At 51.8% G+C, this 12,121-nt stretch overlaps 1 protein-coding gene across 1 annotated transcript in view; it reads left to right on the top strand.

Moving 5' to 3' along the window:
- The first annotated feature begins 5,054 nt into the window (after window positions 1-5,054).
- Window positions 5,055-12,121, top strand: part of Phactr3 (phosphatase and actin regulator 3) — a 201,552-nt gene continuing 194,485 nt past the window's right edge. The window contains exon 1 of the mRNA XM_005362767.3: window positions 5,055-5,212. Within this exon, the coding sequence (XP_005362824.1) occupies window positions 5,107-5,212 (106 nt within the window). The 5' untranslated portion in view covers window positions 5,055-5,106. The remainder of the gene's footprint in view (window positions 5,213-12,121) is intronic.

Genomic DNA, 12,121 nt, shown 5'->3' with positions numbered 1-12,121 from the left:
GGGTTGGGGCAGGGTTCTGTTCTTGTCTTTGCAGGAAAATTAAAAAAAAAATACCCATTTTTTTTTTGTTGTTGGGTTTTGTTGTTGTTGTTGTTGTTTTGGTTTTGGTTGGGTTTTTTGAGACAGGGTTTTTCTGTGTGGCTTTGGAGCCTGTCCTGGAACTTGCTCTGTAGACCAGGCTTGCCTCAAACTCATGGAGATCCACCTGCTTCTGCCTCCTGAGTGCTGGGATTAAATTTGTGCACCACCACTGCCCAGCAGCAAAATGTTTTTACACTAAATATCAGTCTTAGGATTTTACCAATAAAGACTTGGAAGTCAGAATTTGGGGTAAAAAGCTGCTATCTCAGGGAGGTAGAGGAGCAACCAGGACTTTGTCCTCAGTCTGTGTCTCAGAAAGCCAACTCCTCTTCACCATCCCCAAACAAACAAACCAACCCCACCAACCTCAAAGTCCTTCCCTACAGTTTTCTGTGCATTTCTCTCTCCATTTTTCAGACTCCATCTGACTCTCCATTGTAAAAGGAGACTTCATGTTCATTTTCTGCTGCTTAGACCCAAATAATCACACAGAAACTTTATTAATTACAACACTGCTTGTCCAATGGCTTAGGTATATTTCTAGCTAGCTCTTACATCTTAAATTAACCCATTTCTATTAATCTGCATATCACCATGAAGCTGTGGCCTACCAGTAAGATTCTGGTGTCTTTCTCCTTTGGCAGCTACATAGCATCTGCTCGTCTCTGCCTATTCTCTATATATATCTCTGGATTTTCTTCCTGACTTTACTCTGCTAAGTCATTGGTCAAAACAGCTTTATTCATTAACCAATAATACCAACACATATACAGAAGGACATCCCACATCACTGGACTTGCTGTCCACTGATTCCTGGATCCACCTCTTGGCCCAAAATTGATTTTATTTAATTAATGCAATCTTGGGATTCACCGTGTGATCAAATATCCCACAACAGGCTTTCATTCACCAAGGATGACCTGGTTCCAGCAGCTGCTGAGTGCCAGATCTGCCAACAGCAAAGACCAATACTGGACCCCAGATATGACACCAAACCCCAGGGTGACCAGTCAGCAACCTGGTGCTAGGTTGACAACATTGGACACTTCCTCTATGGAAGGAAAAGTGCTTAGTGCTTACCGGAATAGGTACTTATTCTTTGTATGGATTTGCCTTTCTGGCATGTAATACTTCTGCCAAAATCACCATTCATGAACTTACATAGTGACTTATCCATGAACATGATATTCCACATAGTATTGCTTCTGACCAGGGAGCTCACATCACAGCCAGAGAAGTTGGACAGTAGCCCACAATCATGGAATCCACTGGTCTTTCCACGTTGCCCACCATCCTGAAACAAGTGGCCTAGTAGGAAGATGGAACGGTCTTTTGAAAGACACAGTTGCCATGCCAGTTAGGTGAAGGCAGCAGAGAGGGCTGGGCAGGGTTCTCCAGAAGGCAGTATATGCTTTGAATCTGTCAGGAGCCAATTTCCTCCTAGGATTATTGCAGGAACCATCACCCTGGGGAGTCTGCAGAGAACCCCACACCCCTAATTGTGTTAAGAATCGTTCTATTGACAGAGCCTACCCCACACCCAAATTGGCTGTTAATGGAGAGCTATCTGTTCGAGGAACCCACCCCACATTCCAAACTATCTAGAGAACTAGGTGTGTCATCTCCTAGTTGTGACTTCCTGGCCCATGTGACCAACGTGAACCACGAGGCAAGAGCCCAGGCCCCTGTGCCCACCCCCCAACTCCTTACCCTATATAAGCTGTACCCCATCTCTAATAAACGGAGGCTTTGACAGGAACCCCAGCTTAGCCTCCTTCTTGTCTCCTAGCTCATATCTTCCAGATAGTGCCTCTCTGGGACCCTGGAATACCTGACTGCAGGGTGGGTTACAACCCCTAGACTGAGTAGCCCACCCAAAAGCGGTTTAGATGAATCGGTGTCCATGATATGTTACTGTTTTAGCCAGAGTCAGGATTGCTGGGTTCCAGAATCAAGGGGTGGGAAAGGGAACAGTTCTGCTCGCTGTTGCCCCTTGTGGCCTACTAGGAAAATTTTTCTTCCTGATCCACAACCCTAAGTTTTGGTTCCAGAGAGAAGAGTGTTCCTGCTAGAAGCCACAACAAACATTCCCCTGAACTGGAAACTCAGACTTCGCCCTGGTCACTTTGGGTTTCTAATGTCCATAAACTAACAGGCCAAGAAAGGAATAACTGTGTTAGGAGAGGTAACAGATCCAGATGACCACGGGAAATTGGATTTCTTCTCCACAATGACTCGGTCAGCAAAGTGTTTGCCTACCAAGCATGAGTTTAATCCCCAGAAGAAGTCAGCTGTGGCAGTGACTTTCTAACCCCAGTGCCCGGGAGGCAGGGAGGGGAGCTCCAAGTGTGCAAGAGACTTGGCCTCAACAGAAAAGGCAATACTTCCTGTAAATGACACCATGTGGGTGTCCTCTGGTCTCCACATCAACACCACACACACACACACACACACACACACACACACACACACACACACACACACAAGATCAGACAGAGATGCAGAGAGATCTGGAGCTTCGTGCAGAAAGATGCATACACACAGAGGTATTGGGTAGTGGGAGGGGGAGAGAAAGACAGAGAGATAGAGACAGAGAAAAAAAGCAATATTGAGAAATACAGATAATGAGCAGCAAAGAAAGACAGAAAATAGATTAGGGAGACAGAGTCTCTCATAACAAGGTCTGTGGGGTCCCAGCAGAGGGAAAACCAAGACCTAGGTGACCATGTAAGATAGACTCTCCTAATCAGAAGTGGGGAGCATATGTTTTTATAAACTGCCCTGTGGTGATACTTTGTACTTTAACAAATAAAGCTTGCCTGAAGATCAGAGTGCAGAGCTAGCCACACTAGTTAGCCATAGAGGCCAGGCAGTGGTGGCACACACCTTTAATCCCAGCACTCAGGAGGCACAGGCAGACAAATCTCTAGGAGTTTTAGGCCACCCTGGGCCACACAAAATTGAATCAGTATAAAAGAGAAGCAGAGCCAAGCCTCTGTCTCCCAAGTGCTGGGATTAAAGGCGCACCACCACGAGGCATGGTGGATGATTTTTCTGATGTATTCTTGGATTTGGTTTGCCAGTATTTTATTGAGTATTTTTGTGTCATGTTCATGAGGAAGATTGGTCTGTAATTCTCTTTCTTTGTTGGGTCTTTGTGCTGTTTGAGTATCTCGGTAACTATGGCCTCATGAAATGAATTTGGCAATGTTCCTTCTGTTTCTATTTTGTAGGCTAATTTGAGAAGTATTGGTGTTAGTTCTTTTTTGAAAATCAGGCAGGGGGCTGGAGAGATGGCTCAGTGGTTAAGAGCATTGCCTACTCTTCCAAAGGTCCTGAGTTGAATTCCCAGCAACCACATGGTGGCTCACAACCATCTGTAATGAGATCTGGTGCCCTCTTCTGCCTGTAGGCACATATACAGACAGAATATTGCATACGTAATAAGTAAATATTTTTTAAAAAAGAAAATCAGGCAGAATTCTGCACTAAAACCATCTGGCCTTGGACTTTTTGGGGTTGGGAGACTTTCAATGACCACATCTACTTCCTTAAGGGTTATAGGTCTATTTAAATTATTTATCTGATCTTGATTTAATTTTGGTATATGGTATCTATTGAGAAAATTGTCCATTTCTTTTAGGTTTTCCAATTTGCTGGAGTACAGGTTTTCAAAATATGACCTAATGATACTCTGGATTTCTTCAGTGTCTGTTGTTACGTCCCCTTTTCATTTCTGATTTTGTCAATTTGGCTATTTCATCTCTGCTAGAGTTTTTCTTTAAAACCCAGCCCAGTAGCAGACAGGACTGATGTGCAGGCAAATGACTGCTCTGTGCACAGGGAAACCCAAACACCCAAGCTGAAGGAAAGACGGGAAGAAAGGGGCACTGTGTAAGCAGGAGTTCACCGGAGCATGAAAGTTGCTCCACTCCCCTGAGCCTCGGTGGAGACAGAAACAGGAAGAGGGAGCGGAGCAGGGGCCAAAACAAAGCTCCTGCCCAGGAGCGTTTCCACAGAGGCTTGGTGAGCCCAGCAGCAAGCGCGCCATCGACTTGAAGACTGTTTCCTACAGCGCCATCTAGTGCCCACTGAGAATAGTTACGTAGTTAAAAGTTCTGAGGCTGAAGATGACAGAACCCAGAGCTTTGGGTCCGGGCTCCTTAGAAAGTGCGGGTGGGTGGGCCACCTAGGCCACCAGTTACGTGGCTCAGCGCCTCCTTAAGGGTGCAGCGGAGCCTACACGTCCCTGCCTTGCTGGGGATAGATAAGCAGAGAGCCACAGAGCTGCACATAAAAGCTCCCGGAGACGGGGCAGTGTGCTGTTGATGTGGCTCAGAATGAGGGCTTCCCGGGCCTCTCTGGAGGATCTGCCAGGGATCCCCCTAAGGCAAGATTGGGTTTTGAACCCTGAGCTCAGGAGAGTCAGCTAGGAACTCTGAGGTTCCACCCCAGGGGCTATGGTCAGAGGGAGAACTTGGACTTGTGTGATGCAGGGAGGTACTGGGCAGGAGTGCAGTCTATTTTAGAGTTGGCCCATGGTGGCAGGGCTTTCCTCGTGCAGTGCTCGGTAGAAAAACAACAGCTCTATTTTATAACAAAGGCGAATATGGGTTCTGCTAGAAGAACAGTGATAGCTCCCGCATCTTACAGCAGTCATACTGCAGGTGGCCAGTCTAGGATATCCCAGAGAGGTCAAGAGCCTTGTCCAGGACATACAGCTGCCCTAACGTAATTAACCCGGTGTTCACCTCCCGACCCACTGGTTGTGAGCGATTCCCGGGTTGTCCTGGACTCTCTGTGTCAAGGTTCCCACCAGCACTCTGGGCTGTGTCCAGGAGGTCAAGGTCACAGCTGAGCCCCCTCTGCGCCTCCGCCCGGAGAAGGGGCCGAGCCTCACAAGGCGGCGCCGCCCCCGCTCCAGTCCCGCCCCGCCCCGCCAGCGCCTCCCGGGCCCCGGGCTCTAACACTGTGCTTGGAGGGGCGGACGCAGCCCGGAACCGCAAGCCCCTGGCCTTCAGGGAGATGCGTGGCCAAGGCAGGGGGCACGCCCGCTGGCCCGCGCCTCTGCGCTCGCTGCTGCGCGCCTTAGGGCCCCAGGACGCCGCCGCCGCCCAAGGCTTGGCGCAAGGTAAGTGCGAAGGGGACCTGGGGTCCCGGGCGCACGTGGGGCTGGGCCACCTCCTCGGAGTCTCCCTATGCTGCCCTTGACTGCTGCGCACAGTCAGGATGCCCGCTGCGCCCCGGCCACAGCACGGGCGCGTCCTGCTGCCTCCTGCAGCAGTCTCAGGGATCTGTCCCTAAACAAGGGCAATGGGTACTGTTGGCAGGAGAGTTGGCGTTGGGTTCCTGTGATCTCATCTCGGATTTGGAATCTCCCCTCTGATGGCACAAGTGCCCCAGTGCACCTGGCAGGCACGTGACCTCACCATGCCTCGGTTTCCACCTCTGTGAAATGGGGGCGATTCATCTCGGTGCTGTGCTCGCAGGGGTACAGCGCTAGTTACCCAGTAAGAGCTCCGTGAGTGCGGCATTTCTCGTAGGCTGGCTCCCCGCGCCTCGCCCCCTGCAGGGCAGACACCTGGTCCTGGAACCCTGGGGCGAGTTCAGCTGCCATTGAAGAACTGGCCAGAGACGGTGGGGGTGGGAGTCCTGAAGGAAAGCATATGACCAGAGTCTCACCTGCTCCAGGGAAGAGGCACAGGAGATGAGCAGGAGCACAGGTTCCCTGCTGACCAGACCAGGAGTATGCGTGTCCTCCGTGGCCTTGGCTCAGGATCGCGGTGGTGGGAGGACTGTGGTGTCCCAGGGAGGAGAGTGAGACCAAGGCTTCCCAGTCGACTTTGCCCAGCATTCCCGGGGGGCCTCACCCCAGGCCAGCTGCTTCAGGCACCTAGAACCTGAATTTTCAAGCAAGCAGCGCCTCAGGTGATCTGGGACATGATTAGTCAGGAAACTGGTTTAGACCAGGAAGGGCACTTCTGCCCTCACCTGCTGTGAGCATTTCGGCGTCTACAACGTGGAAGCCCAAGCTCTCTGAGCGGCTGAGTCCCTGAAGCTCTTTCGGGCCAGAGCCCCCTCCTCTCCGTCATCTGATAGTTGTGCTAGCACGGAGTTGGGAAACCTAGAGACAGTAGCAAAGCAATGCTGAGAGAAGCCAGGTACTGTGGAGATGCTGGGGTCGTTGGACACCCTCTACTCAGGGCCCAGCGTTCGGGCGTCTGTATTAAGTCAGTGAGCAGAGGACTGGGCGCCCAGCAGAGGGGATGGAAACATTCCACTGCTGATTGTAGGCCTCCAAATTCTGAGCATTCGCCCATGTTTAGTGAGGTACCCGGCCCCCAGCAGGGAGTGAGCTTCCTTCTGGGGTGTTCCTGTGTCTGGAGGCTCCCGCCCCTGTTCTGAGGCACTTGGGCATCAGCTGCACAGGGTGGCACAGGGCTGGGTTTGAGGACTTGACTTGTGAAGCCCTTCTACAGGGCAGCGTGTTTGGAGCTGTGGTGTGTGAGCTGCCCACCTACTCATACAACACCTCACCTGTTCCACGTGTGCCTTCCAGCCATCACATCTTAAAAATAGCTCTGAGGCCTCCGCCCAGGCTTTGGCCCTGGCAGGGCTAGGCCGTCGTTGACCCACTGTTGGCAAAGAGAGGGGGGATATGGAGTCAGTGGGTCAGAAGACACGAATTACCCTGAACTGCGCTGTAGACATGGATCCAGATGTTAGGCCGCTGCAGAGGGTGGAAGGAAGCATCCCTAACGGAACTGCTGTGTGTGGTACCCAGTCTGCTGGGGAGCATCCTGGAGACTTCGGAGCTCTGGGCAACGGGCGTGGATAAAGTTGAGTTTGGGATCCTTGGGCAGTGGCTTCAGGTTCTGGCTAAGCCACTTGCATCTTTTATGTGCAGTCCCAAGCTGCTGGCAGGCATGAGGCTGAGGAGAGAGTGCTCAGCCCGGCTGGAATATGGCAGCAGCCTCTTGGGGTGTCTCCAGGATTCTGGAAGGTGGGACATTCTGAAACCTACTCATGGTAGGAGCTGATGGGAGCTGTTGGCTTGGTGTCCCATGTCCAGAATGCTCTGTTCCTCTGTGCCTGAGCTCCAGTGACTGGTGGTGCCTGTCATGGATTGGTGGAAGGCTTGGCAGGGGGCAGGAAGGATGGTGAGGATGGTAAGGGACAAAGTAAGCCCAGTGTGAAGGCTTACTGTGCAGAGGCCCTGCCAAAAATCCTGGAGATGGGGCCAGAGCTGGTCTGGAGGCTCCAGGCTGAGACTCAGCAGATGGGGCTGGCCCTTGACAGAGGTCACTTGTGGGGAGGGACTGGGGCAGAGAGGGCGACGGTTTCTGGGTTTCTGCATTGCATTGCTGTTCTGTGGTTGAGGGGACTGGAGTCCAGATGCCCAGTTCAGCTGTGGAAGACACTCCCGGGACCAGGCTGTAAGCTGTGGTTCTTCCGTCGCTTTGATGAGCAGGCCTGGAGAATGTCTCCGGACCTCTCTCTTCTGGATGCAGAGAGCAGCCTTGGAGCCTCTCTCTCATGCTTTGTGTACTGATTTCTGACTTGTGGCTGCTTGGTGGTGGCTTAAAGTCCCCTGCATTTTAGGAGCACATTGGCCACTAGTTCTGCGACCTTCCCTGTCTGCCTGGGAAGCGCTGGCTCGTTCTGGACTATTTCTGTACCAAATGACTTTAATTTTTTTTTTTTTTGGAAGGAAAGGCATGATTGATGGTATCAGGATGTATCCCAGCCAAGGCTCATTGAAAGTGGTGGCCCGAGGGACCACGGAAAGCACTGAAACCTAATGCTTTGTTTTGCTGTCTCTGCTCAGTTCAGGGCTGAGCAGGGCTTCACAAAGTCAGTAGCTCCCAGGATCCACAGAGGATCTGGGCTGCCCAGTTCTTTTGAAATTTTAACAACAACCAGCTGAACACAGCAGGCTTTTCTGGCGGAGTGAGTGCAGTGGTTGAGACCTTGGAAGCAAAGGGTCACTGGTCTGTCTGTTCTTGAAGCTGGAAATCCAGAGCCTGGGCTACAGACTTCTGCCAGCATCCAGTGCCTGTGCTCATGGACCAGCTGCCATTGCTAGGAAGCAGGGAGGGCTGGACCTCTGAAGCTCAATTCACAGGCCTCCTCCAGGCTGGGGATGGCACTATGTCCTCTTCATAGCCAGGGCTGAGACATCATCTGTAGGGGACCAGGAGATGACGAGATGGTTGGAGGTGGCTGCAGGCTCCTCCAGCTCTGTCCACTCTCCAGTTGTTTCTTGGCAGGGCAGGGCCACACACCTGTGCTCACCTGGCCCACATAACAGGTATGTGCCCTAACAGGTATGTGCCTGGAGGCAGAACACAGTCATGGCTTCTGACATCCAGGCACAGTGAAGGTCTCCCTGTCTCTTCTGACTCTCTCCTCAGGGCATGTTTTGGAACACACACATCCCTTCTAAGCCAGGGACTTTCAGGATTTCTACATCTTCCTACCCTAAGCCTGTGTGTGTTGGCTGAGATTTCTGTCCTACCAGGTCCCACATCCATTTTGTCCTGAATAAACACACAGAGGTCTACATTAATTATAAACTGCTTGGCCTATTAGCTCGGGCTTCTTATTAACTCTTATAACTTATATTAGCCCATAATGCTTGTCTGTGTTAGCCACGTGGGCTTGGTACCTTTTTTCGGCGAGGCAGTCACATCTTGCTTCCTCTGTGTCTGGATGACGACTGCAGACTGAAACTTCCCTCTTCCCAGAATCCTCCTGTTCTTATCACCCGCCTCTACTTCCTGCCTAGCTACTGGCCAATCAGCGTTTTCTTAGAAGACAACGGACAGGGTACAGACCCTTGTCCCACGGCACTGTGTGCACGTTCCTGCTCCTCTCTTAAGGACCACTGTCTGGTTGACAACTTGGCCTGTGACTGAGTTGATGAGTTCTTCTCTGGGTGGTGTGCACATTTGCATTCACGTGTGCGTATGCAAACACACGTATGATACGGTGTGGTGTGGAGGTCAGAGGGTAACTCCCACCTTGCTCAAGACAGGGTTTTTCCCGCTTTTTCTGCTGATTTAAGCTGGCCTGTGAGGCACTGGGCTTCTCCTGCCTCTGTCCACTTGCCCTTCCACAGGAGCTCTGGGCTGACAGGAATGTATAGAATAGGCATGAACGCAATGTCGTCTGGCTTTGGATACTGGAGATTCAGACTCAGGTGTTCACACTTGCCTGGGGTCATCTGCCCAGCCCGATTGTCCCCTTTTTGTTTCAAGGGGTAAGGGAGAGTCTAACTCCAGAGAACAGGCCTGGCTGCAGTTGGTACTCGGCAAGTAGCTGTTGGGTGAATGGGTACCGTGTCCTCCTCTACAGGTCCTAGGACTTTGTGCCCAAACAGGGAGGTGCGTGTGTGTTACCAATGCAGCCTCCAGGAAAGCATAAATAAACCTCAAACCTCCCCCCACCCCTCACTGTCTCCCGGAAGCAGCTGCAGTTAGGGCCAGTCTTGTTTTCTCACCCCGAGCTTGAAGCTGTCCGTGGAAAACATGCTCCGTCGCTGCCTGGAAGCAGCATGAAGATTCGTCATCGCATGGCACATTGTTCTGAAGCAGTTGTCATGCGGCAGCAGTGTGCTTTGGATTTTTGTCTGTGTTAGCAGGTTCTGTCTAATTTGCTCTAGAATATTCCAGGTTCTGTCATCTTAACAATGAGATGGCCAGAGGTTGTGGTCTGATGTAGGCAGGGAGCCTGCAGCCTGGGCAGCCACCATGCCACAATGTGAGGTGTGTCCTAAGTGCAGCGCCCCTCCTCAGGGTGAGGGCACAATGGCCTGATACGATGTTCTGCACCCCACTGCCCGACAGTTCCCATGGGGCCCTGCCCTGCCGCAGGATCCTAGTAATCTTCCACTCGGGAAGTGAGAGGCTCCCATTTGGAAATTTTGCCAATCCCCCAGAAGAAAGGTGGATTTTGTTGCTGTCATTTGCATTCCTGGATTGCTTGAGGGAGCTTTCCGTGTGTCGCCTGGGCATTGCCTTCCACCGTGTTCACCTTTCCCTAACTGGTTCCCTAGGAGCATTAATTAGGTCTGGGTTTGAATCTTGCCTGCATGGGACTGTTTCATGACCTCTGGCTTGTCTTTTACCTCTGTACATAGTGTCCTTACTTCAGCAGCATTAGTTTTCACGCATGCTCCCTGTGGTCACTGCGAAGGGACTTCCACCCCCTTGTTATTATGTACTCTTTACTCTGTCCTCCTGTTTACTGTCCACCATGACTTCCCGGTGTGAACATGACGAGATGCTGCCCAGGTGTTCAGCGGAGATTCTGAGAGGTGTTCACGTGGCTAGGGAGCTGACCATGGCCTTGTGACAGAATTCAGGGTGCGGAGAGGCCAAGGAGCTGCTACCAGAACCGGATTTCAGAGTGAATGGCAGATGTGGCTTCGTCCAGATGATTCTCTGTAATGCTCATACCTTCGTGAGCCCCTGCTACCGACTGTCAAGAGGCCTCCCAGGACCAGGCTGCTTCTCACAGTCCTAGCTGCTTTCCAAAGCTGGCCCAGGAGAGAGACTGGCTTGTGCTCGTGTGCAGAGAATCCGGAGCCCTCCTCTGAGCTCAGCCAACCTCTGTGAGAGCGTCATCACCCAATACCTGCTGTATTTGGGACAAAGGCCCAGAATGCACAGAGAAATATTTTAAGCTCCATCAGTGACATGGTTGCTATTTGATTATGAGGACCTGAGTTCAGACCTCCAGCCTGGCACAGTAGTGTGTGTCTATAATTCCAGCGTTGGGGAGCTGGAGACAGTAGGACCCCTGGGTTCTCTGGCTAATCATCCCGTGAACTCCAGGTTCAATGAGAGATCTTGCTCTCCAAAACTGTGGAGCAGAGAACAATCGAGGAAGAGACCTGATGTTGATGTCTGGATGACACACACTTGCACACACATCTGCACACACGCACATACACACAACAAGAACAACAAAGCAGTGGCACACACAGCTTGCATCAGACTTCTTGCCTGGATGGATACTGACGTGGGAATAGTATGGAGAGACATGGCGAGCCTGGGCGCCTTGTGTCTGTCTGAGCAGGACCTGCCTGTGGACTGCAGCAGGAGGGATGGAGGAGCAGCTGTTTGGACATCCTCCTGGACACCTGGGAGGGCACTAGAGGGACAGTTAGCCCTTTCTGAAAAGTACCAGATGTGAGCCCCTAGGTGATTGTTTTTTGGACCTGTCTTCCATGGGCTGGGTTCCTCTGGGCCTCTCATAGATAGTGGGCAGGAGATACTCTTCTGGGGTATAAAGAGGGGCTTCCACCCTGGCAGGTATCAGCCATGTCAGTGCAGGAAGGAGTGTTCAGGTCACCCTGTACTGTAACACCTGTGTACCACACGATGGTTCGCAAGTCAGGCAAGGGGCTGGAGATTGAAACACACACACACACACACACACACACACACACACACGGGGGGGGGCGTCCTTGAAACAAGAATTCCCCCTTTATTGTGTCCAGGGAAGATTATATAGTGCTCTCCTTGACCACGCCCTAGCTCTCAGGATTTTTCAGCTGCAAACCCACCAGAAACCACTCCTCTGCCATCAGGAGCGCATGAGGGTCTCGTGCTCAGAGCAGCTGCAAACATAGGAAAACACGTTGTTTACTCCGGCAGGCAGGGGGGTCACAGAAAATTCAGGGCCTGAGGGTCTGCAGTCTCCAACAAAGGAGGACAGAGTTCTGTGTCAGTGTCCGGTGTGTGCCAATGAGTGGTGAGAACCAGGGCACCCGGATACTGTCCTGTTGCCCCAGAAGGGGTTGGGATGGGAGACGTTGGAGAGAAGCTGGACTTCTGACTTTTACACAGTTTCTACTTCCACCTGGCACTGCCAGCTGAAGTGTGCAAGTGCTGAACAGGTGACACATGTGTGAGCAGGCATGCAAGGGAGCTGAGCAGGTGACACATGTGTGAGCGGGCATGCAAGGGAGCTGAGCAGGTGACACATGTGAGCAGGCATGCAAGGGAGCTGAACAGGTGACACATGTGTGATC

The sequence above is a fragment of the Microtus ochrogaster genome, linkage group LG8 (genome assembly GCF_000317375.1).
Source record: "Microtus ochrogaster isolate Prairie Vole_2 linkage group LG8, MicOch1.0, whole genome shotgun sequence".
Lineage (NCBI taxonomy): Eukaryota > Metazoa > Chordata > Mammalia > Rodentia > Cricetidae > Microtus > Microtus ochrogaster.
The sequence above is the reverse complement of the archived record's forward strand: the minus strand, read 5'-3'. Positions and strand labels throughout refer to the sequence as shown.